Here is a 26,351-nt window from a genome sequence, read left to right as displayed (position 1 = left end):
CTAAGCAGGTACTTTGAGCCTGGGCAGTGCCAGGATGAGTGTCACAATGCACAAGCAGGTTGTTCTAGATCAGGGGTTGGCAACCTGCGGCTTCAGAGCCTCATGCCGCTCTTAAAGGACTGCTTAGCGGCGTTATTTATTAAGTACTGTCTCGTATTCACATTCATTATGGCTCTTGAAATATATTACCAAATTTGAACAAAAAATTGCTGTCCTTGTCTTTTTCGGTTGCTGAGGCCTGTTTCGAGGCTGTGTGATTACAAAGTGGCCAGCAAAGTGCAGCACAGCAAAATGCAGTGTTGTACCGTACTGCTCGCGTGTCTTCCCCCCCCCCCCCCCCCCGCATGACAAAGAGTGGGTAAGCCCAGGCACAGTTCAGATATCATCACTCGGCATTGACTTTAACCGTGGCATCAAACCAGTGCTGCCCACTTGCTGGTATAAACGTGCCTCTCGGCGTGGACCCCCCGACGACCAGGCCAGGGGGTCCACGCCGAGACGAAGAGGAGGAAACGGGGAGCATCGGATGTATTTTTAGCGGAATAATGCGATGTTTCCCCAGGGGGCGAGATAAGGCGAGAGAGAGAAGCTTTTTGGCAGGAACGCGCGACCCCAGTTGATAGGTGATCCGCCGTTCGGCTGCAGAGCGAGAATTTAGGGCTTTAACCCTTCCGTGGCATCGCCCTGGTGGCTGACTCGGATTTCTTTGGTGTTTGTGGAGCACGGACAAAACGGCTTGAGATGGACCCGTGCCGCGTTGGAGCCGGTGAACCAACCCCCCCGAGCGTCTGGATATAAACCAGAGATTAAATCCGAGTGGCATGAAGGGCTCATCATGGCCGAGTCCGCGACACCGAGCCACCGCTGAGATCCTGAACAAAATGAAGGTTTCAGCTACCCGTGATTACATCAGAGGGGCGTATTATTAGAGGTTCATTATGGCCATGTCAGAGACGCTGAGACAGCACCACTGGGTTAGTAGGTTTGAGTTGCACTGTCAGCCACTTAAAATTAAGGCCCAGCTGCCAAGTGCAGCGAGTTGATGGTCTCGGCCCAGTCACCGATGACCATTCGAAAATTGGCTCACATTCAATCTGGGTTTTCATGCCATGTAGTTACAGTGAGGGAAAAAAGTATTTGATCCCCTGCTGGTTTTGTACGTTTACCCACTGACAAAGAAATGATCAGTCTATAATTTTAATGGTAAGTTTATTTGAACAGTGAGAGACAGAATAACAAAAAAATCCAGAAAAACGCATGTCAAAAATGTTATAAATTGATTGGCATTTTAATGAGGGAAATAAGTATTTGACCCCTCTGCAAAACATGATTTAGTTCTTGGTGGAAAAACCCTTGTTGGCAATCACAGAGGTCAGACGTTTCTTGTAGTTGGCCACCAGGTTTGCACACATCTCAGGAGGGATTTTGTCCCACTCTTCTTTGCAGATCTTCTCCAAGTCATTAAGGTTTCAAGGCTGACGTTTGGAAAACTCGAACCTTCAGCTCCCTCCACAGATTTTCTATGGGATTAAGGTCTGGAGACTGGCTAGGCCACTACAGGACCTTAATGTTCTTCTTCTTGAGCCACTCCTTTGTTGCCTTGGCCATGTGTTTTGGGTCATTGTCATGCTGGAATACCCATCCACGACCCATTTTCAATGCCCTGGCTGAGGGAAGGAGGTTCTCACACAAGATTTGACGGTACATGGCCCCGTCCATCGTTCCTTTGATGCGCTGAAGTTGTTCTGTCCCCTTAGCAGAAAAACACCCCCAAAGCATATTTCCACCTCCATGTTTGACGGTGGGGATGGTGTTCTTAGGGTCATAGGCAGCATTCCTCCTCCTCCTCCTCCAAACACGGCGAGTTGAGTTGATGCCAAAGAGATCAATTTTGGTCTCATCTGACCACAACACTTTCACCCAGTTGTCATTTGAATCATTCATATATTCATTGGCAAACTTCAGACGGGCATGTATATGTGCTTTCTTGAGCAGGGGGACCTTTGCGGGTGCAGCAGGATTTCAGTCTTTCATGGCGTAGTGTTACCAATTCTTTTCTTGGTGACTATGGTCCCAGCTGCCTTGAGATCATTGACAAGATCCTCCCGTGTAGTTCTGGGCTGATTCCTCACCGTTCTCATGATCATTGCAACTCCACGAGGTGAGATCTTGCATGGAGCCCCAGGCCGAGAGAGATTGACAGTTCTTTTGTGTTTCTTCCATTTGCGAATAATTGCACCAACTGTTGTCACCTTCTCACCAAGCTGCTTGGCAATGGTCTTGTAGCCCATTCCAGCCTTGTGTAGGTCTACAATCTTGTCCCTGACATCCTTGGGGAGCTCTTTGGTCTTGGCCATGGTGGAGAGTTTGGAATCTGATTGATTGATTGTTTCTGTGGATAGGTGTCTTTTATACAGGTGTTGGGGTGTAACTGATGACTCGGAGGCAGATCTTCGTGTAAAGGTTTGCGCCATGTTTATTAAGGGCTCACGCCAGTTGTTTTATTAAAGACCTCTCTTTGCACACGACTCCGTGTAGTGCACACTCACTGCCTACACTCCACACCCCAGGGGAAAGGTACTGGGGATTCCCGAGCACCTGCAGTCTACCCTAGCCTGGTGCCAATTTCCCCCTACCCCGGGGTCCCATCGCTCCCCCATGGGAAGGGTACTGGGGAGGTCCCTAGTACACTCACGGGCTACCCTAGCCTGGTGCCAATTTCCCCCTACCCTGAGTCCCGACTTTCACCCTTCACGTTCCCGGACCCTCCAGACGACCCTGAACCCGTGACGGGTTCCAGATTAAATCCCCCAGGGGGACATGACGTCACCGTCCCGCCCCTTGTGCGTGACGGTACAATTCGTGACGTCATCGTACCAGAGGGCGAGCGTGACATGACGTCACTAACTCCTACTCTACACAGGTAAGAAGCTGAGATTAGGAGCACTCCCTTTAAGAGTGTGCTCCTATTCTCAGCTCGTTACCTGTATAAAAGACACGTGGGAGCCAGAAATCTTTCTGATTGAGAGGGGGTCAAATACTTATTTCCCTCATTAAAATGCAAATCAATTTATAAAATTTTTGACATGGTTTTTCTGGATTTTCTTGTTATTCTGTCTCTCACTATTCAAATAAACCTACCATTAAAATTATAGACTGATCATATCTTTGTCAGTGGGCAAACGTACAAAATCAGCAGGGGATCAAATACTTTTTTCCCTCACTGTAAATCCGAGCTCTGAGGACTAAAGATCACTACCATGACAGGGCATGTAATACAGTGAGCCACCAGTGACATCCTTCCTGGGTTTGAGTCGCACTGTCATCCGCTCGTGATTAAACCACAGTTCCCAAGAGTAGAAAGGTAATGGTCTCAGCCCGGTCACCTGTGACTGTTTGAACCACGTCATTCAATGTTGATTTCACTCCTTTCGGGTTATTCCCACTTTGATGAATTAACTGTATGAATTACTTTGCGTCATTATTAACACGTGGCTAAGGAGCGTATTCCATTGTCTAAGCCTCAAAAGCATGTCAGAGAGACCGCGACACATAGCCCAGGCGCGTTGCTGCTGAGGCCTGTTTGTGTTTTCTTTGTGTTGAGTCTTCCGTTAACGTTTGCGAAACGCTCACTCAGCATTCGCGAGGAACGCAAAAGTCCACTCTGTCAGCGATCTGATTAATGCATTGTTGCGATTGTAGGTATTCATACGATTCAAGAATCCATTCTAGTATCGTGCTAACCATATAATTTGTATCACTAATATGGTGTTTTGTTATCTGTAATTCTGATGGGTTTTTTTCCACCCCATTAGCCTAAACGTAATAGGGGACATGTAATTTGCTTACAGCGAGAATACTAAATATCACACACTATTTGATGTGTTTATTGCGAGCTAGCAATTAATTTTAATAACAACCGCTCAGCAACCTATCCTGCCACGTATCCACGTACCTACTCACACTCCATGACTCCAGTCACTCGCTCGCTGCAACCAAACTAAGGGTCATGTTTCCATGAACTTGCTCCACCAGACTCGACTTGATTAATTCTCATGCACACAGCGTATCATCCACCACACTTCGGGTCACAACAAGACACTCACCCACTCACTCACCCACTCACCACACTGCAGGTCACAACACACCCACTTACCACACTGCGGGTCACAACACACCCACTCACCCACCCACTAACCACACTCTGATAAACACACCCGCCGACCCACTCATGACACTGCGGGTCACAACACACCCACTCACTCACTCACCAAACTGGAGGTCACCTCACTTTTCTTTCTGCTTCTTCCCTCGCACTGCTCCATTTTCCAAAGTTCTTACATCCTTGTGTAATTTAAGAAACACATTAACTCACCACGTCAATATTGTGGTCTGTTCCTGGCTGTTCGGCATTTGTGTTCCGAGCCATCAATAAATATGAGTATTATCCTATGCTCCTTTAAGCAGGAAGACTCCCTGACTTTGACTCTAATTCGTGATTCGGTGATATATATACTGGATTGAGAAATTAGCTTATGCGTAAAGATAGTGGTGAAATTCCTCAAAATCTGTTATTGAAACTTCTCGTTATCCAGACAGCCACCCCGACATGGCTCAGGAGGCAGCAAATAGTTTTTCCACTGTAGAACCTGAGCTGTTACCTCCGATTAGCACGGTTGGCTAGGTACGGTGTGAAAAAAGTTCAACGTACATACTTCACCCACAACGAACTAGTAAAGATGCATGTAGATTATGCAGTGATGCAGTGTCCTCACAGTGTACTGACTGACATCACACTCAATGAACGCATCATTAGCCCCCCAGCCCAATTCAGTCTTGAGAGGTGAGCGCATCACGGTTTAGTTCTGGCTCAGTATGGCAAACCGCCAGTGGAAAAGTACCCATTTCCTCTTCTTTGGTTCTTTCGGTAAAGTCACGTAGAATGAGAATAAAATAATAAATTGATAAAATAAAATAATGGTGAGAATATTATTGTTATTTTATTTTATCAATTTATTATTTTATTCTCATTCTACATGACTTTACCGAAAGAACCAAAGAAGATGAATCCTTGCAGTCACGAAAGCTTTAAATCGAAATTTACCCATTTCCTGTTGGTCCCGTGCTGGCTCACCTGATGTTCTGGTGGAAAAAGGGGGTATTGATATCTCAAGTCGTGAGTTTTGCTGACTTCGTGACGCATCCTTCCTCAGTGTTTTTTTTCTCCTATCAGCACGGACTGCTGCAGGCCACAGCATCCGCCTGGCAAACACCCATCGCTCATGGGCAGCAGCCAATCCCGTACACCGCCAACCACGCGCGTGCTGACGGTATCGGTAAAAAAAACACCACGTCTGTTTGTCGAGTTTCGGAAAGGAAAATTTAAGACGGGCGTTCGCAGCTGCCTGTGATGCATAGAGCATGGGCAGTGGCAGAGAGCTTCCAAGAAAAAAAGAGACGTTTTGTACGTATCTATGCATGTTGAACTTATTTCGCATCGTACCTAGCCAACCGTGCTAATCAGAGGTGCGGGGGAAGGACAACAAGCTAAACACAAAAGCAGTTCTAAAGAAGATAAGTTTTAATATAGATTCAAAAGTGCATAGCTCCAGTGGCTTCTTAATATCGGAAGGAAGAGTGTTACAGATGGCCGCAGAAGCGCATCTGAAAGTGCGCGATGCGGTGAGCGTCTTTGTTCGATGGCTAGCCAAAAGCCACTGCGAGGATGACCGGAGTTTGCGTGGATGATTTATGCTCCTTGACGAGATCAGCGAGGTATTGTACTTCACTTGTGGCAAGCACTTTGTGTGTAAAGAGTGCGAGCTTAGATCGTTTTATTCGCAACCGTGGTGCCATGCAGACGGCGAAAGAGTTGTGGTGTGTCTGGTTCTTTTTGGGCAGTGCAGGCCACAGAAGAGGGAACAGAGACGGAGCGATGAAATAAGCTCACGCGCGGAAGTCAGATGGTGGTGGTTTTACAGGACCGCGGGGGAGGGCGACGGCGTAGAGAGTCCTTCATCCAACGGTGGATAGACCATGGCCAAAGATGATTATTTAAAATAACTTAAAAAATAAATACATAGCGTTGATTGTAATGGGAAAAACAACACACACACATAGGCTTTCAAGAGCCGTATAACTAGACTCGAGAGCGTTATGGGACGACGAGGTGCTGTTTCTATTTCTTTAATTCACTGGAGGCCAAAAAGGCAGAGCCGAGCAGCGTTCAAAGAGCATGCGCTCTCTGCTCATCCAAGACTCGGGGAGAAATTACTTCCCGCGGGCTCTTGGCCGCCCACGTCATCGCAGTCATCAATAATCCAACGCTCGAGCGCGCGTTTATTTTGGACGACTGGCAAGAAAGTGTGGCGTTAACGGGGCAGCTCATGCATCCCGCCTCGGAACGTTTATCCCGCGTTGCTTCTAACTCTCTGCCTCGGTTTGAGTTGTGCAGGTGGTGCAGACTAAAGCTTAGGAAGCTAAAATATACCTTCATGTTTTTTGCTCGACAGGTCTGAGGGCCCAAGGATATATATATAATTACAACAACATGCGAGCCCAGCATACCATATTGAAAAGTTCCCAGAACACGGTACAGAACAAAAGCGTAGACATTCTATTTCGGCACGGTGGACAAAGAGGGATATGAAGATATATATGGGGAGGGGAGACAGGGAGGGGCAGGAGAAGAATAAACCAGCACGCTAAGGACAAGTCTGGGAGATAGGGGGGAAGAGGGGAATGGCAGGGGAAGAGGACCCAAGGATATTAAACGTCTCCGAGGTTGTTTCTGATGGCTTATGGGTGAATATACAGCTCCTAAATATGCCAGTGGTGAAGGTTCTATACATATTTTTCTTTTTTAATAATTTAGCAATATTTCCAACTAAGGTTGAAAGCAATTTTTGTATTATCTCTGACTGTCCGTTCGTCTATAATTGGTGTGTGGGGAGGCGGGGAGGGAACGATTATTGTAATCCTCGTGAAGATGATCAAGTTAAAGAGAACCTTAGCATACAGTTTTGTTACTGTTTTTTTAATATCTTATGAAAGTGGCTTCCGCGAAAATTAGCATTTGGAAATAGTACTGTACTGTATAAATGTTCATTATTATGATTATTGTCATGATCACCAGCAGCCATGATCTATCCACTACTGGGTGAAAGTATCCCCAAGCTGTCGCCATCTCTCACGGTTTTGCGATGCAAAAATGCATCCAGCTCCTGCACACAATCTAATTTCATTGGTCCATCTTTACAAAGCACTTCCCCTCTCAGCCATGCTCCCTCGTTTTGGCTGCCAGTCCATCATTAATCTCGACCACTGGCCCATCATTCTTCCCTTCTAGTGACCCTGCGTCCTGCCCAAGCCCACTCAACTTTTTTCAAAAGACAACCTAAATTTAATGTGAAACTGGAGGAATGGGAATTTGTGGAAGCAGGACACAAGGTAGGGATCTAGGAGTGAGTTGACTCAGCATTTTCGTTGTCCAGACAAAACCAGAGACGCAATAAAGAAATGCAATAAATTACTTGGGGTATGGAGGGACAAGTGTCGAATGTAAATCCAGGGATGTAATGCTGAGGCTGCGCAATGCACTCTTACGACTCCACATAAAGCATTGCATTCAGTTGCGGGCACCACGGGGTACAACATAGACAATGCTGCTTGCCTGTAGGCAGTTCCAACAAGGAGCAACTCGAGCGATTTAAGGACTCAAAAGACATAGTCGCTGATTGGTTCGAGGTACTGTATCTCTTTAGCCTTAAACTGAGAAAAAAATCCATGGAGATTTAATACAGGTCTACGGAATCGTAAATAATATCGACCGAGTCGATGCGGACGACTCCCGACTGCGTCAAGCTCGACACAGAGGAGACAGGAAACAAGTCACCACGGGGTGGAAGCCTCGTGTGGGGAAAGTTCACGACTGAGGCCGGGAGGAGGCAGTAATTGTGTTTAATGCGCAGAGGGCGGTGGTGCGAGTGTGGTAGCGGCTGCCACACGTAAGTATGTTGAAATTCTTTAGCACCATACGTAGCCAACCGTGCTAATCGGAAGTGCAAACTCTCACCCGGACTCTGTAAGAAGCGCCTCGGTGAGCTCCTTTACTCGGTCAGCGACATGCAGCCAAGCGAGTTGGATTACGCAATGGGCCTCCTCTCGTTTCTGAGCCCTTCTTTGGTTGTTTTCATGTCTTAAACCTGGCATACAATTCCACATTCCCATGGCACGGGCCAGTTTACCCACAGTAACAATCACTAGTAACTTCTCACAAAGCAGAAACTTATTGTATTGACCCCGGATAGATGATGATGAACTGATTGGCCGACTAGTCGACCGCCACAACCGGGATTTGACCTGGGCACCAGGGTGGCTAGATGTTAACTACCTCGCCTGGTATATAGGAGGTCGTGGTTATGATCCCGACCATAACGCCTGTTGTATATTTGGAGTTTGCATGTTCTCTCTCTCCTCATGGTCGCGTGGATTTTTTTCCGGATCCTCCGGTTTTTCCTTCTGCATTCAGAATCACCATACATTTAGAGTATTTGGCTGCTCTAAATTTCCACATGAGAAGCGACTTTATTGAGCGATCATTTGTGGCTAGACTGCTTCTGAAAAAGAGCTATACAGCTCAGTGGGCCTTACCTGGTAAAATACAAAATATATAGTATTCTTACTTGACTCCGGCGACCACAGAGCCAGGCGTGGTGACGCTGATGCCGTGCATGCAAATATAATCTCTGGCACTCGCGCGGACTTCTCCATGGAGTGGGGGGAGAAAACTTCACGTAAAAGTGAGCCAATCATCGATCGGCGAGCCGAAGGGCCAGGGAAATGAGAGACGGAAAACGCCCAAGGCTGTTAAATTATGCACGGTCACGGCGTGGGGAGCTGTCAGGCAGGCCCGATCCCGAGGTGCTCCTCGCTGACGTGTTGATTTGAAATGAAAAATGTCCTCACTTTTAGACTTTAATTAAAATGTTTTATACGTGCGATGCACGTATATTTATTAATTTATATTGGAGAGACGGCTGAAGAGTAAGTGCCCTGACGGAAGGGGTGGCGATGCTCTCACAGGGGTCTGATGTGATAAGTATGGCTTTGCGTGCACGATAAATAGGCAATTCCCACAGCCGCCCTCGTTCATAACGCGCATACAAGTCCACTCCAACTGGCATTATCCTTACGTAATACTTCATTTTTTTTTTAAATATAAAAGCCGCGCTGCATTTGAAAGAGAGCTGGCTAAATAATCTCAACACGTCCGCCAATACGTAATAACACCTTATGTGTTGCCTTTAAAAGAAATGATATACAATAATAGGTAACGTTTCATGCAATGGTTCTGCTTCACATCATATAGGTCAGAGAGGTGGAGTCTCGGCTCTCTATGTGCTGTGAAAAAGGGCCATTGCCTGAAACGTTACCTATTATATACTTTGTCTTTTTAAGGCGGCAGTGTGTTGTTTTTTTATTTGTGCTTTTGCACCACTGCCAACTGAGTGTCGCCAAATTTATTTGTAAATCGACTTCTGTGGCTGTGATGACCTTTTGCTAAGCTGGACTATGTTTCCACGTGTATTTGTGTTTCTTTTCCAGTCTGGCTGCCTCTACTCACACTGGGCTTCTGCGGATTTGCACACAAGCTTTCAGGTAATGCACCGGCATCCACTCAATTTCAGAGCCAGGACATCATTATATATCCACTGCTGGTGCTTAATTTCTCACTCGATATTTTCCAGAACGCTGCCTGGCTGGCGTGGTGTAGGATTATCGGCGTAAGGCACTACCACTAAATTACAGGGTGGAAAGCCGATCTGTAATAACCCTACATTAGTGTACCATATGTTCCTATAATCCTATAAACAGCTTTTAAAATCCAAATATACATTTAATAATAATACCAAAATAATAATTGGAATGGAGTGCTGGCATTACGCCGTGGGTAATGCCCAGGCATGTGTCTTAACGTGTGGCTTCTCGCCAAGGGTAGTCTTATTCGGCACTCGAGAGGTTCAGAAAAGAAGTATTCCCTCCTCTTGCCCCCGCCAAAGCGCAAAGCCAATCTCAGTTGCAGCTTAAAATCGCTTTGTCAAACGGATGAGGGTTAGGTCCGGAAACGTGCGGTGGTCCGGGGGTTTAATTTTAGTTCATGGCTTTGTCCGTGTACGGCAATGCCAACGACGATAAGGAATATTGGCCGCTGATGAAGTCGATAGTTTTTAACAACAAAACCACCGTTGCAGCAGAAACTACAGGAAGTGCACGAAGCAGGGCGGGAAACATTCACGTGCCGTGCCGAGAATCGCTTCGTTGGTGGAGAGGGGCAACGCAGGCATGGGTTGGAGAGCGGACGAGTGGCAGGCACAACGGTGGCAAAAGTGTCAGGGGCCCTGGGGATAAAGACTGCTCCAGCTTCTACCAACACTATCTTACGATCGCTACAATGCCAAAGACGTTTGGGAAACAAAAGAATACGTAAATATATGTTCGTGAATGTATGTACTGTATGCTTAACTTCTTTCGCACCCTACGTAGCCAACCGTGATAATCGGAGATGTGGGATAAATACAACAAACTTATCACAAATTGGTGATATTGTTCGAAATAATTTGTTTTGGATTTTCTTTATCACGAAAACTACGACGCAAGTGAAGTGAGTGGTGTTGAGCAATTGTGTCTTCGCGCTGTGCAGCCCCGATGGGCCGACTACGGGCGCCCCCGTTCATGCGCTCGTGGCGCTCGTTCTGCAACAGCGACCGTGGAGCTCGCTACGAGACGCGTCTCAGTAAACACGCGAGAAAGAGACAACGCACCGGACGGCCCTCAACGAGAAATTGTGGGTTTGGCAATGTTTTACAATTTGGAAAGTCTCGGAGATATTAATAAATAAAACAATATCTAAAGCAAGGTGGATTACCCCATGCAGAGGACAGTGATTCATTGTTGTGCTGTACCTCTGTGCTCCCACATCTACATTCTTTCACCAACCCACATTAACCAGCATGGTGAAGTATGGTCAAATGACACCCACAACCCCTACTGCGTGGGGAGACCTTCAATCTAGCAGTGGATCGACACGTGGCTGTACACGCATGCGTAGAGGCGTGCAGTTACATTGGCAAGAGACCGTCACGTAGAAGTGCATAGAGAAGTACGATGAGGAACGAGGCAGCCCATTGGCTGCTCAGGCGTTGACATTTCCCCTACCCTCGATAACTTTGTGAACCATAAAATAACGTTAATCTCAAATCTTTAAAACCGTCACTATTAGTCTCAGCTGTTAACCAGGCTGCACAAACCGGAATGTTAACACTGGACAGCCCACAGACACACAACCAGTGCAACGAACCATCCCGTGGACTTCATATCCGTTTCAAATGCAAGAATTCACGGCGCGAATCATATCCATAATTATGCTGTACATTTTTAAATCCGGCGGCATAATTGCTTTGCGGATATCAATCAGAGAGATGGTGGAAGTTTAAACAATGGGAATAAATGCCCACTCAATCCGTACTCTTGGCCCTGTAACCCCACTCTGTAATCAGGGGTCGGTAGCCTCAGACGCAGTTTTATAAACGGAAGTCGGCAAGGTTATGCTTGAATTTGCTTGAATTTGCTCTGTCGTGCCCCCCGGGGGGGGGGGGGGAAGGGGTGGTAACGCCGGGCTCCGAACGCGTCGGACGGGAACGTTTCGTTGGATGGCGTGGCAGCTTTGAGAATGAAGCGGAGGTCCTGACGCTGTCAGCGAGGAGGAGGAGGAGCCGCCCTTTTAAATTTGGGGCCCCGACTGCCGCTGGGGCTGCCGCTGCTGCCGCTGCTGCTGCCGCTCGCACCGACATCCGCGTGCTGCCAGGGGGCGCACGTGCGGTCTTCGGATTGGCTGGGCGGCCGTGGTGGTGGTGGCGGCTGAGCGGTTGTAGGCGGTCGAGCGGGATGAACGATTGTGTGATTGTGTCTGAAAATGAGTGCATTTATGAAGGTAGGTTGGATATATATTTTGGTGTTTATTAGTGTGAGTTAATATCACGTTTTTAGGTCGTCATCCGGTGAGAAAGCATGATCTGGATGATCTGCTGCTGAGGCAGACTGCCTCAGCAGCAGATCATGCTTTTTCACCTGATGACGGATGCTTGTGTTGCGACCGAAACGTCGTGATTTATTTTATTTGATACCTACGTAACTTTCCCGAAAGAACTAAAGAGTATGGATTCCTGCAGTCACGAAAGCTTAAAATCAAGATCGTCTTTTTATTGTTTAACGTCTTTGAACGTTTTCTTGGCGGTTTGTTTTGGCGAACTTTTTTTCTTTTCGACAGCATGCACGTACTGTATCCTGAATTATTTACATCTATGTATTATTAGTGTATGTGTATTATTTGTGTCTGTATGTGTATTATTAGTGTCTGTGTGTTTGCGTATCTGGGTGCGTGTGTTCTTGTCTGCATGTTTATAAATAGCTTGGGGTGTACTATAGTGTGAGTACTTTAGCGTGGTGTATTGCAGTGTGTGTACTGTACTGTAGAGTGTACTGTGGTTTGTGTACAGTAGCGTGGTGTACAGTAGCGTGGTTTACTGTAGTGTGTGTACTATCGTGGGTGTTTACTGCAGTCTATGGTGCAATTTGGCTTGTAGAGCATAGTGTGTAGTGCACTAAATTGTATACAATGCAACGCAGGTGGTGTGCGTGTGGTTAGAGGCTGTGTGTGTGGTGCAGGCTGAGTGTAAGCGGTGCAGGCTATGTGTGTGTGTGGGCCGTGTTGGTGTGAGTAGGGATCTGTATGTAGAAAGAGGGGTGGCACGAAGCTTCAGGTCTTCTCGGCCACGGTCATTCCCTCCCTTTTCTACGCTTGCGAAACGTGGACCCCCCTAATGGAACATCTTTGCCGGTTAGAAACATTTAGACTGGCCTGCCAGCGATCCATCCTGGATTTAACCAGGCTGTATTGGGTGAGGAGCTCACAAAATGCTTGAAAGATCTCAACAAAGTCCCATTGGTAAGCTCCGCCGGCAGGCAAAACTGTGTTGGCTGGGTCATGTTGTTGTTGTGTATGTACAGTAGATAGATCAGTGTGTGTGAGGGGCTGGTAATCCCTCCACATGGCACCTTTTTCTACCAAGCACCACGATGGCAACACCAAATAAGCCTGTGTTAGAGACCAGGGGGACAGGCGTTCATGACGCTTTCTGGCCACATTCTATTTGGCAGATCCAGGAGCAGGAAAACACTGAGATTGGCTACGTCGAATGTTTGGATTCTCGTTGCAGAAAAGAGGCTGCCACTCCTCTGTCAGGAGATGGACCTGTACCACCTGGACCTTTGTGGAATACAGCAGGTTCGGTGGACCTGTTCTGGCTCAGTCATCATGAGGGGTGGACAGTTCTCCACTCGGGGCAGGAAACTACCAACAGCAGGGAGTGGCACTTCTTTTGAAGAAAGAAATGAAGGGGGCGTAGGAGCGTGGTGGTGAGGTGTGGGAAGCTGTAAGTCCCAGACCTCTTTGAGCTCGCCTCCCCATCAACAAGAAGCGAGGAATAGTGGTGGTGGTGGTTGCTTATGGCCCGACCGAAGATGAACATCATTGGAGGGATGCAGACAAGGCCGATAAGTCAGACGCCTTCTGTAACCTCTTGTACCAGGTGCTAGCTAAATTGGCCCCTCGGGATAGAGCCATCCTCTTCGGTGACTGTAATGTCTGAGTGGGTCATGACTCAAGACACCTGGGTTGAAGTGATCGGAAGGCATGGGCCAGATCAGCTCAATAATAACGGAATGAGGCTGCTAGACTTATGTGCAGCCCATGGGCTTGTAATTATGAACATGCTGTTCCAGCATTGGGGCATCCACACAACATCATGGATGCACGCCGGGTCCAAGCAAAAAAATCTGCTGGACTATATAATTACGCACCAGCAGATGCAGACCCATGTCCTTGACACCAGGACCTGCTGTGGAGCTGATCTGCCCACTGACCATGAACTTGTCATCTGTAAGATGTGCCTGCCATTCTTCCACTCCGGTGGTGGTTGTACATCTAGAACCCCATTCAATTCTACAGTGGCCTGGTCTCAGCTAGCTGAGGATAGTTGCAGGAATTTCAACATCGCATACAGCTGGGGTTAGCATCATCTGCCCTCCTTCTGATGCTGAGGGGTAATGGATGAGGTTCAGGGCTGTGGCTCATGCAGTTGCAATGGCTGCATTGAGTATGCGGTCCAGACCTCCCCAGAGACCCTAGCTGCAGGAGGAGGTGTTCCAGCTGGTTGAGAAAAAATGACAGGCCCACTCACGTCATCGACAAAATCCAACTTCTGAAAATGAAGAGGCTTACTGTCGTCTTCGATCAGAGATTCGGAAAGCCGTGCAGCACTGCAAGGATCAGTGGTGTGGGAGCGGGTTGCTGGGGAGAAGGAATCTGCCTCAGTCGCCCGCAAACATAAATCACGATTTAATTCCATCAAAAAAGTAACTTGCAGCGCCTCACCTATCACCATCCTTAAGGGAAAGAATGATAATCAAATCTCCGACCCCCAGGAACAGATCTACAGGTTTGCAGAGCATTTTTGTGAGGTCTTGGGGGAGGGGAATTCCCTCAGCCCAGACAAAATCATGGGGTAAAGTGGGTTCATCAGGATTGGAAGGATGCCCTGGTGGTCCCCCTCTTTAAGAGGGGGGACCACAGTTTGTAACAACTATAGGGACATCTCTCGTCTCAGCGTGCTGGGAAAGGTACTGGCTAAAAATTTTCAAAATTACCTTGCTAGGCACGCTGAGGAGAGAGAGGCTTGCAGAGCCCAAATGTGGTTTCAGACCAGGGTGGTTCTGCATGGATGTGACATTCTCCCCTTTTTGCAGCAGAGGTGTAGGGAATTCCAACAAGATCGACATCTCTGCTTTATTGACCTGATCAAGGCCTATAATACCATCAACAGGCCAGAGCTGTGAGCAGTTCTTTGTGAATTCAACCATTATCATATTACGTACAATTCTATAATTGCTGTTAAAGCGCCTTGAAATATGGTGCAATATGAATCTATATAAGAAATAAGATAAGACACGATTGGGAGGGAGGGAATTCCAAAGTGGAACAGTGAGAGGAAATAAGCAGATAAAGAAGCGTTGTGACCTGCAAGTGTGGTGGTTGGACGTGGTGTGGATGGGATGAAAAGGTCAGTCAGTTAGATGTTCATAATAAAGGGTTTTTTTGGGTTAGAATACTTAAATATAAATGTGTAGTTAACCTACCACCACCCAACACAGTCAACGACACATTTATATTTACATGATCTAATCCAAAAAAAACATTTAAGAATAATATTAGTCATTAGAGCCGACGTGTCAAACTGGTAGATGCTGTTGCCGCAGTGATGTAGTAGTCAGCACCCTGGACTTGCAATCCTGAGGTCGGCAGTTAAATCCCCCGGCACGGCAGTTGAAACAAGGGGGCAAGATTCTTAAATCCCCCACCCCCAAATGACCCGCCTATGTCCAATCAAAATCATACAGCGGCACATTACAGGCCATTTGATCGGCAGGTCCCGTGCAGTGGGGTATAATGTGGGGGTACTCCCACCTCTTCCAGCGTGAAAGAGTAGTCCAAATACCCTCTAGAGGGGGGCTGTCTAGAGCTTGAAAATAAAATTGCAGGACTGTGCCTTTACCTTTTCAATCAGAAATCAACGGCGTTTGCCAAGTGTGCCACTCGAAGGTGCACCTGCGGTCGGTTCTCAAGGGGGTCGACAGAAGCTCAACAAGGCATACTTGAGATTCTTAGCGGGTGTTCACGATGACCAAGATTGAAAAAGTCAAACTAAGTGTCATCTAGGGAAAGAGGGGTGGCAGGTAGTCGGCAGGGGGGGGGGGGGGGGGAGAAACATCCTGAGCCAGACGGTGCGCCTGCCTTGTTTCAAGCAAGTGCGAGTGCCAAGTTTTCATCAAAATTACGCAACTCAATTTGAAGTATAAACATACGCACGTCGACATGCTGAGTGATTAGTGCTCTGATGAACGGCTAAGGTGACTTTTAGGTTCAAAGACGTTATAACTTCCCGGCCGTTATTAATGCCTTCAATAAATCGGTCAATCTTGTACTGTATTTGGAACGGGCGATTGACATTTCTACACTAATTTCCCATATCTGCTGGCGGCATGCCGATTGGGTATTAATACATAGACATAAGGGTGTTCATTCAATTCATGCCAATCGGGATTTGTTGATACTGTAGACCACAAGGACTGCTCAAGTTGTAAACTGCCCATTTGAAGTTCAGTCACAAATCCTTGCAATAGTCATCAATCTTACGTAATTATAAATGTTTATCTTGATATCAACTGCGCTTTCGGCGCAGCGTCATTAGGCAAATAATCAATTTGGCACCGTTTCAGAGCAGTGTCACCCTTCGTGCTAATATAGTTAGGGAAAAAAGTATTTGATCCCCTGCTGATTTTGTACGTTTGCCCACTGACAAATAAATTATCAGTCTATAATTTTAATGGTAGGTTTATTTGAACAGTGAGAGACAGAATAACAACAACAAAAAATCCAGAAAAACGCATGTCAAAAATGTTATAAATTGATTTGCATTTTAATGAGGGAAATAAGTATTTGACCCCCTCTCAATCAGAAAGATGTCTGGCTCCTAGGTGTCTTTTATACAGGTAACGAGCTAAGATTAGGAGCACACTCTTAAAGGGAGTGCTCCTAATCTCAGCTTGTTACCGGTATAAAAGACACCTGTCCACAGAAGCAATCAATCAATCAGATTACAAACTCTCCACCATGGCCAAGACCAAAGAGCTCTCCAAGGATGTCAGGGACAAGATCGTAGACCTACACAAGGCTGGAATGGGCTACAAGACCATTTCCAAGTAGCATGGTGAGAAGGTGACAACAGTTGGTGCGATTATTCACAAATGGAAGAAACACAAAATAATTGTCAATCTCCCTCGGCCTGGGGCTCCATGCAAGATCTCACCTCGTGGAGTTGCAATGATCATGAGAACGGTGAGGAATCAGCCCAGAACTACATGGGAGGATCTTGTCAATGATCTCAAGGCAGCTGTGACCATAGTCACCAAGAAAACAATTGGTAACACACTACGCCGTGAAGGACTGAAATCCTGCAGCGCCCGCAAGGTTCCCCTGCTCAAGAAAGCACATATACATGCCCGTCTGAAATTTGCCAATGAACATCTGAATGATTCAGAGGACAACTGGGTGAAAGTGTTGTGGTCAGATGAGACCAAAATGGAGCTCTTTGGCATCAACTCAACTCGCCGTGTTTGGAGGAGGAGGAGGAATGCTGCCTATGACCCCAAGAACACCATCCCCACCGTCAAACATGGAGGTGGAAACATTATGCTTTGGGGGTGTTTTTCTGCTAAGGGGACAGGACAACTTCACCGCATCAAAGGGACGATGGACGGGGCCATGTACCATCAAATCTTGGGTGAGAACCTCCTTTCCTCAGCCAGGGCATTGAAAATGGGTCGTGGATGGGTATTCCAGCATGACAATGACCCAAAACACACGGCCAAGGCAACAAAGGAGTGGCTCAAGAAAAAGCACTTTAAGGTCCTAGAGTGGCCTAGCCAGTCTCCAGACCTTAATCCTATAGAAAATCTGTGGAGGGAGCTGAAGCATTCGAGTTGCCAAACGTCAGCCTCGAAACCTTAATGACTTGGAGAAGATCTGCAAAGAGGAGTGGGACAAAATCCCTCCTGAGATGTGTGCAAACCTGGTGGCCAACTACAAGAAACGTCTGACCTCTGTGATTGCCAACAAGGGTTTTGCCACCAAGTACTAAGTCATGTTTTGCAGAGGGGTCAAATACTTATTTCCCTCATTAAAATGCAAATCAATTTATACAATTTTTGACATGCGTTTTTCTGAATTTTTGTTGTTATTCTATCTCTCACTGTTCAAATAAACCTACCATTAAAATTATAGACTGATCATTTCTTAGTCAGTGGGCAAACGTACAAAATCAGCAGGGGATCAAATACTTTTTTCCCCTCACTGTAAACAATAGCACCCGGACGTGCATACCTCAGAGCTACCATTGAGATCCCTCATTAAGTGGCTTGGTCCACACACAGGGAGGCAGCACTTTCTTCCAGCTGCTCTGCCACTGAAAGTAATATTCGTCGTGTGACAGTCAAATACGTTATTTTTAACTTTCAGAACTGGCATTTAGCTGAAACAAGAGCAGTAGCACATTTTACGTGGTATTTTTTGCGTGCATCATTGTATGACCAGGCTGAGACCTTCCGGTCACTACGCTTGTGATCCCAGTTTAAATCCCAACTCAGCATATGTGAGTCTATGGGTCTCTATGCGAGTCTATGGTTCTATATGTACGTCTATGTTTATGTAAATCATTGATGACCAGGTAGAGACCATCAGCTCGTTACACATGCGGACCCAGTTTATTTCACAATGGGATGTCTGCTGACCCACCCATACTGGACATCTGTGAAAACAAGCTTCAAAGCTCATCGGATTTCTCCAGTTTAAATAAAGATTCCGATTCTGTAATCCAGGATCTCAGTGGTGCTGGCTCAATCCTCTGATCTATGACCCACTTGGCCACCTCCAATATTCATGTTCATTGCGATTGCACCTGCGACATGGAATGCAGATAAAAGCACACTCATCCCATTTAAAAGTGCACTCCAATTGGGATACTGCCATGGTGCTAATGGTTATAACCATTTTGATCACACTGGATGTTAATTCAGATGTTTCCGGTTTGATCTCCTGGCACGGCAGTTGAAACAACGGTGCTAACCTCCTTTGTCCAGCAGCTGTTTAAATGAGCAGGTGTCGTGGAGTAAAGTGCGGTTGCTCCCACAACTTCTGAGATGTCTGGCCAGCATGGAAGAGGAGGCCAAAAATACCCAAAGGAGGAGCCCTCTAGAGCTCTCTCTAGTGGAGGCCCTTCCACTTGAGATTTCAGGACTGCACTTTGACCTTTACCTTTTAAATCAACACTCTGGATTGACAAAGCGGCCAAATGTGATTGCAGCTCAAATACCCAGTACAAGAGGTGGCATTTGCAGATCACGGGATGAAAGGAAGGAATTTGTTTTCTTACCTAAGGAGCGATTGAACACGCTTCATGGAGATTCACAGGGAGAGGAGAAGAGAAATTAAATTTAGCACCTTTTTACTTGAAAGTGTGTCCCCATGCACACCCATTTAAATGCAATTCCATCGTAGTCGATACACGTAATGTGTTAGAAGGATCAGTCCGGCAGCATTCAGCCATCATTTACTCTGGAATTATTCATGCGGTAGAGCGTTTGTGGTAAAGCCACGATGTCCTTGTTGAGACGTTAGTGATGTTACGCAAGGAGCACCGGGTTAATTCCAACTGCTCATTTCCAAGGCAGGAGACAGGCAGGCCTTCAATATCCACAGAGGTCGAATGTTTTTCAAGTTCTCTTTTGTCAATGCTGTGGCTATCGAGTAGTATTACCCTGGCGGTGCAGCTGCACCAGGGCCCAAGGGCCCAATCAATGCCCTGGGCTACGAAGAGAGGGGGGGTGGCCTCATTTCATTACAGCACAGGGCCCTTGCCCACTGACGAAGGGCAATATCTGACCCTAAAGGTTGGGAAAGAATGGTATGACTCAACCCAGAGGAGACAGTGTTTCCAGCAATCTTTTTATAATTATTTACTTATGTGAGGGTTGCTCACTTTTAATATGGGAGAGAGGGGAGTTCAGATCCATTTTCTCTCCCATGCAATTCCTTCAATAATTTTATGAGGATACCAATGCGGATTTTTTCAAACGTGCTTTAATGTCGACTGAAAGGAGGACAATAACTCGATCCAGAATACAATTAATCTTAAGGTTTGGATTTTATTAACGACTAGCTTTACTACCCGGCTTCGCCCGAGACTTGGATGCTTGTCTTGGATCAATACACGGCCTACGCGGAGGGTGGGGGGGGGGGGATGCGTGACGTCAGCAGGCACACTGCGTGACGCTGCCGCATGCGGGTGACATCACAGATGTGACGTCACCGCTCACTTGCCGTGAAAAAATATATCCATTATTGCGCCCCCCCACCCCCCCCCCCAAATACAAAAGTCTATTTTTATACTTTTTGCATTGTGTACAGTCTGGAAGCTACCCACATGCCACATTTTAAGTTTGTTGCATGTCGGGAAGTATGCTAAACATTTCGAACAGACACAGATTCACAAATTTCCCTTATATATAGATGTCTTGATTTATGCACTATTGACACACTATGCACAAGGACGCGAACCAACTTTGGCAGATAATACTTCATTGACAATACATTTGCATAATATTTACATAACTCCGTAGTTCACCAACTTAACAAAGCGACCCACGTGTCAATAATCACAGAATACCTTTGACGACAAAACAGGTACAGAACACCGCGACGGTAGTGCGATTACAGAACACTGCGCCGGCCATTCGCACCAACTCAGGACTTGGTTTGAGCTCACGACAGCGCTCTGAGCGACTCAACGCAGCTGCGGTCTCAGCCACCGACCCATCCGCACGGCAGCACCGCACACAGCCACTCCATGCACCAGCATCCCCAGGCACCGGCCCGCCCGCACAACAGCAGCAGCGCTCGCAATGACCCACCGCAACAACAGTCCCGCCCACCGAGCTGCCCACACGACAGCAGCCCCCCGCAGCCGCCGGCCCGCCGTGGGAGCCCCCCGGCCCCGGCGAACGCCGACCATCCCAGCCCCTCTTCCATACACGGGTAGTGCTCACATACACATTTGGTCCCGCTCTCACAGCCTCTGTCAATCAACTTGGCTTGTGCAGCACCCCCCAAATGTAACCCCGTAAAATCGTTACATTAGCCCTGACTTTTTGTTCACCTCACTTTCCACCACTCACAGCCCCATCAACTAACCCCTCACCTCACGCCAACCGGCCTGCCCTGAATGGCCAACTCGTGCCCCGCTTCCTGAGATGGGGCGTTTTCCTCCCATAACCTTTCAACCCCCCTTACCTGATGTAACCTCGGCCACCACACATCGCCGCGGGGCGACAGTGCTTGTCTATACTGTTACAACGTATATGTATTGAGTTCGTGCTATTGGTGATGTCATGAGACTATAATAAACAAACTTTCATTCTGAACTCTCCCTGGGGATGTTGTTGTAGAACTCGTTCTAAGGTTACTCTGCATTCAGGCCTCTGTAGCCACACTAAGGGTGAACTCTATATGCCCTGGTTATCACATATCAATAAAAGCAGGATTTAGAATTTTTCGAGCTGGAATAAGCTGAATTAAGTAAGAAAATAATGTGGTTGGGTTTATTTTGTGTGTAGTCATGAGTGACTAGGCCGTAGCCTAATGCAGCTAAAAGTCCACCAAGGACGCACCCAGAAAATAATGTAATAAAGTGTTGTAAACAATGTATTTTTGTGTAAAGCACCACTTTACACGAGGGTTTACGAATCACGGAGGATTAAGATTATAGATTGGTTGAGAAGCAAGAATTTCGGCTGTGTGTCTGCGGCGTTTGGTGCCTGGCCCAGATAATCAGCTCGCCGCACTGGAGGGCCCCAGCTTAATAACGACCAGTGGCCACCGACCCCGATTTAGAGGCGGGCTGTAACAGGATATAATGAATCCGCCACAGAATTAATGATAAATTACGTTATCTTTTTTCAGACCCATATATATAATAATTGGGCGTGGTCTTGCCCACGCTAATTAGCTTCCCTGATTAACAATGTATCATTCATTCTGTCGCAAATTCATCGTATCCTGCTACAGCGCACACACAGACAAGTCATGCATGCCGCTACCCAGCGGTTGTGCCAAATCAGCGGGCTGGCATACAACAATAGCTAAAGTAGAATCTTTGCTCCATCTATCAGCGACAGCAGTGCAAGGGGGTAGAGTCACAGCTGAGTTGTTTTATACAACTGATATTTTATCTCCGTCGCATTTAAAAAGAAAAGTTGTATTCCTGATTCGAGGATTTTTGTTCAGAAATGTGAGATTTTTAAAATAAGTTTTTAAAGGCTCTTTTGACAATAACCCAAGGGTTACTGATAAAGGTTGCTTATATATTTCCTCAGGTTGAGAAGTTTTATTCCACTGCTATGATAAGCGCTGCTGCTGCTGCACAAAGCGAGTGATCACAAGGAGAAGCCTGCACAATTCATCATCCGTGATCAATAAATTGCTAGATGAAGTATTTTCCCAAGCTGACATCTCTCATGGTTATATCTGTATATGTATGTCACACTTCGCTATGAACCCAGCAGACCCCAATTTGATTCCCGCTCACAGCCAACATCAGTGATGAATATCTGAACCAGTACTGGGCCTCCCCTAGGTCTACTCAGGCTTAATGAATACCTGGCACCACGTGTAAGTTTAGTCACAAGTCTCCCCGCGTGTGGTACTGGCCGCACCACTCCATCGTGCGCTGTGCTGACCTTCATAGGTGCTCGCTAACAGCACTTGCCCCAACAGCATCTGTAGGCTACACGGGGGATCTGTATGTACGTGTGTAACGACGACTTGACACACTTCTATTGAGATGGCACTTTATTGAAGACACGTTCACTTGACGTCAGGCGGAGATCCCACTGCAACAGTCCCGAGTCTCCCGCACATCTCCCTTATATATCAACCGAGTCCACGCTCCCCTTTTCGATCATTCTCGCTGACTCTGGACGCTCGCTCTACCATCCTCTTCCGTCTCCTGACTACGCTCCCTTCTCCAACATTCCCGTATCCACCAGTCTCTTTGCACTCATAACTGATACCCCTGTCATTACCTCCCGTGGCCACTAGTGCATTCGTAATGTAGGCTGGCTTCCCTATCATTACCTCCCGTGGCCACTAGTCCCCTCACACCGCATGCAGGCTCTATTTTCATTACACGTGCATGCTTCACGGGGGATCTGTGTATGCGTGCACCTGGTCTGGCACAGGCGCCGTGGTGACGTCACCGTTACTTAGTGGCGAATGATGGGTATTGGCATTGGTACTGTCCATCCACCCCCTCGTGTGCCTTTCCAGGCTTCATGAAGTGCTCCCTAATAGTACTGCCCCAACAGTCCATGAAGGGTAATATAGGGGGGACCTTTGCCTTTTTGTCTGTGTGCCGGGCCCCACAGATGCGCAGTCGGCAGCAGAGAGGCTCCGCGCTGCACAGTGCGGCACGTGGCTCCGCAACCCCAACGGGGGGTCCTTCTCCTCCTCCAACTACCCTGGAAACTACCCCCCCGACAAGGAGTGCATCTACATCCTGGAGGGTGAGTGGGCCCTCCCCCGTTCGGCACAGAAGCGAACACACACCGAGCCAAAGACCCCTCAGTAGCCTTCAACAGGACAGTTAGGGCAAGTACTGTTAGCGAGCGCCGATTAAAGTCGGAAAGGTGCATGGTCGAGTGGTATGGCCGATACCCGAGCCCAGCCACCTTTGCGTCTCCATTGCTGATTGCACACCGCGTCAGGTATCCGTTTAAGGCGGAGTCAAGTCGAGGACTGGCTCAGTTATCACTCTCCACTGATATTGGTCGTGTCTGGTCAACGGACTTGGGTCGCCGTGTTTGTATTTGCAGTGTGCACGAAACGCTGTGACCACTCTCTACACAAACACAGACAAAGATCCCCTTATAGCCTTAATAGTCTGTTGGAGCAAGTGCTGTTAGCGAGCACCTATGAAGGCCGGCATGGCACACGAGCGTATGGGTGGACAGCGCCACGCTCGCTCGCATCACTGCACACGTGATCATTTTGCACGCCCAGCTTTAGGGGTGGGCGATCAGAGTGACTGAACAGGATGCAAATATGTGAGAGGCATTGAAAATGAACAAAGGTACGTGAACTTTCTGAATCTTATAGAGTGAACGTACCCTTCTCCACAGCCCGATTATCCCTTGAGTTCTTTGATCTGTAGCCCAAATTGATCTGTGTTTTGATTGGTCCTGTATGTCTCACTTACTTTGCCCATTGCTTCAAGCACAGAAGGTAGCTCCATGGGCCGAGTGCGATTATCGAAACTGTACTCGCTTCACTCATCCCCCGTCTTCCATTGTACAACCCGAGCCATGCCAAGGCCAGCGCACTACGGTCTGGTCCTGCTTGGCACTGCAAATCGTCAGTATGAAAAATAAAATACTCATATTATGAGGGCCCATACTGGCTCGGCTTGGATGTGCCAGTGGAAAAGGGGTACACAGTAAAACCTTGGATTGTAATCCAAAGCACTCGTATATCAAAGCACTCGTATATCAGTTGTGATCACATGACGCTCGGCAGACAAAGCGTATACGTACTACTCGTATTGCAAGACCTTGCTGGTTTATCAAATTAATATTTAAACATTTTTCTCGTCTTGCAAAACACTCGCAGACCAAGTTACTCGCAATCCAAGGTTTTACTGTATATCTATATATACACAGGATTTGTAATACGGGCCGGCTTGTTTCTGGCAAGTTTCTAGCAAGTTTCCAGCAATTTTGAGAACGTGACATTTGACACACGGCTCATTGCCGTGCTTGAGATGCCTGCCAACGGTCTTCTCCAACCAACCCACCCAGCCGTGTCCTCCCTTAATTTGTCCCTGACCTGAATCAGACCCTAACCCCGACCCCTCTCCATGCCGCACCCCTTAGCCCCGCCGCGGCAGCGCACGGAGCTGCACTTCGACGAGCCGTACTCAGTGGAGCCGTCGTGGGAGTGCAAATTCGACCACCTGGAGGTGCGCGACGGCCCCTTCAGCTTCTCACCGCTCATCGGCCGCTTTTGCGGCACCGAGCGCCCCCCGCCCATCACTTCCAACGGCCGCTTCATGTGGATCAAGTTCTACTCCGACGGCGAACTCGAGTCCATGGGCTTCCGCGCTTATTACACCTTCCTGCCCGGTGAGGCGCCGCGACCGCCCTGGGAAGCAGCGCTGCCGTCGGGAGTGGCGGTTAGTGGGCGGCAGGGTGGCGCAGGAGTGAAGTGTTTATAGCCTCACAGCAAGAAGGGCCTGGGTTGGCTGCCTCTTTGTGTGGAGTTTGTATGTTCTCCGGAGTGTGAGAGTGATTGCGAGTGTGTGGAGTTTGTATGTTTTCCCAAGTATGAGAGTGATTGCGAGTGTAAGATGGAGTTTGTATGTTCTCCCGATTGTGGGAGTGATTGTGTGTGGAGTTTGTATGTTCTCCGGAGTGTGAGAGCGATTGCGAGTGTGGGTAGAGTTTATATGCTCTACCGAGTGTGAGAGTGAATGCGATTGTGTGGAGATTGTTCACCCGAGTGTGGGAGTGATTGTGATTGTGTGGAGTTTGTATGTTCTCCCGAGTGTGAAAATGATTGCGAGTGTGTGGAGTTTGTATGTTCTTCCCTTGTTCTGCATGGGTTTCATCTGGGTTCTCCGGGGTTTTTCCCCCATAGCTAAATAAAAATCATGCAATGTTACTAACTCATCTTGCTGTGAGGCACAACTGTTGCCACTGGACCAACCCCTGCCTTTTATTTCTTTATTTTAATATTTAGCCATTCTGATTTTAACAGAGTCTGGCTTATGGCTGTGTTCCTATATGAATGATGATCAAGCAGAGGCAGTAAAGTCTAAAATCAACAACGATTTGCATTCTCCTCTTGCAGACCCAGATTTCAGCCACATGGGCAGCATCATCCACCCGCTCCCAGGTGAGTGCTCAGTTCACATCTAACACAGAAGGCCCTTGCCTATAAACATCTGGGGCGGTTCATCAGCACTGGTTCAAGCAAAAGCCTGACTCTACCAATGAGATGCTGAATGGCAAACCCCGTCCAAAATTTTCTTGTGTCAAAATAATTCTGCTAAAATTATGCACTTCCAGAAGACGGTGTGGCTCATATGTATGTATGGATGTATGTTGAACTTCTTGCCAACCGTGCTAATCAGTGATGCGATTCTGGAATGTGTAAATAATACTTTGGATTTACGTGGAGGGACGAATGTGGGAAGGAGGCAAGTTGTCTGCTTTTCTATTTTCTTCTGATCCGGTCCCATCCACGACACAGCCAGAAAATGTTCAACTGGGAGACAATCCTGATTTATGCAAATGGTCCAGGACAATGGTACAGATTTCCCGAGACCGGGAATCAGAGGCAGATTGTAATCTTCTCAAAGGAGGTGGGGGTGGGTGGAGGCCAGGGGGGTGGTCTCAAAATTCCAAGTGTTTAGAAAATAAATAAAGCCCTATAATCATGCAAAAAGATCCCATGCATTTCCTGGGGTAAATATCAATAAAATACCATTTTTCGCAGAGTCTCAATGTGGGTGGGGGGTGGCGCAGCGGGTGCCTCCACTGCAATTCCTTCCCACGCCTCGTATCCC

At 47.4% G+C, this 26,351-nt stretch overlaps 1 protein-coding gene across 2 annotated transcripts in view; it reads left to right on the top strand.

The window, feature by feature from the left end:
* The window catches only part of LOC116952047 (neuropilin and tolloid-like protein 1), a 90,779-nt gene that overhangs the window by 27,776 nt on the left and 36,652 nt on the right, over window positions 1-26,351 (top strand). The window contains exons 3-7 of one of the 2 annotated variants that reach the window (XM_032971055.2): window positions 9,607-9,660; window positions 10,703-10,846; window positions 23,155-23,292; window positions 24,658-24,906; window positions 25,634-25,678. In XM_032971055.2, coding sequence (XP_032826946.1) covers window positions 9,607-9,660; window positions 10,703-10,846; window positions 23,155-23,292; window positions 24,658-24,906; window positions 25,634-25,678 — 630 coding nt within the window. The remainder of the gene's footprint in view (window positions 1-9,606; window positions 9,661-10,702; window positions 10,847-23,154; window positions 23,293-24,657; window positions 24,907-25,633; window positions 25,679-26,351) is intronic. The other variant, XM_032971056.2, reaches the window with a different exon arrangement.

Source organism: Petromyzon marinus, chromosome 45, assembly GCF_048934315.1.
Source record: "Petromyzon marinus isolate PM22_M1 ecotype Great Lakes invasive population chromosome 45, UKy_Petmar_22M1.pri1.0, whole genome shotgun sequence".
NCBI lineage: Eukaryota > Metazoa > Chordata > Hyperoartia > Petromyzontiformes > Petromyzontidae > Petromyzon > Petromyzon marinus.
The sequence above is the reverse complement of the archived record's forward strand: the minus strand, read 5'-3'. Positions and strand labels throughout refer to the sequence as shown.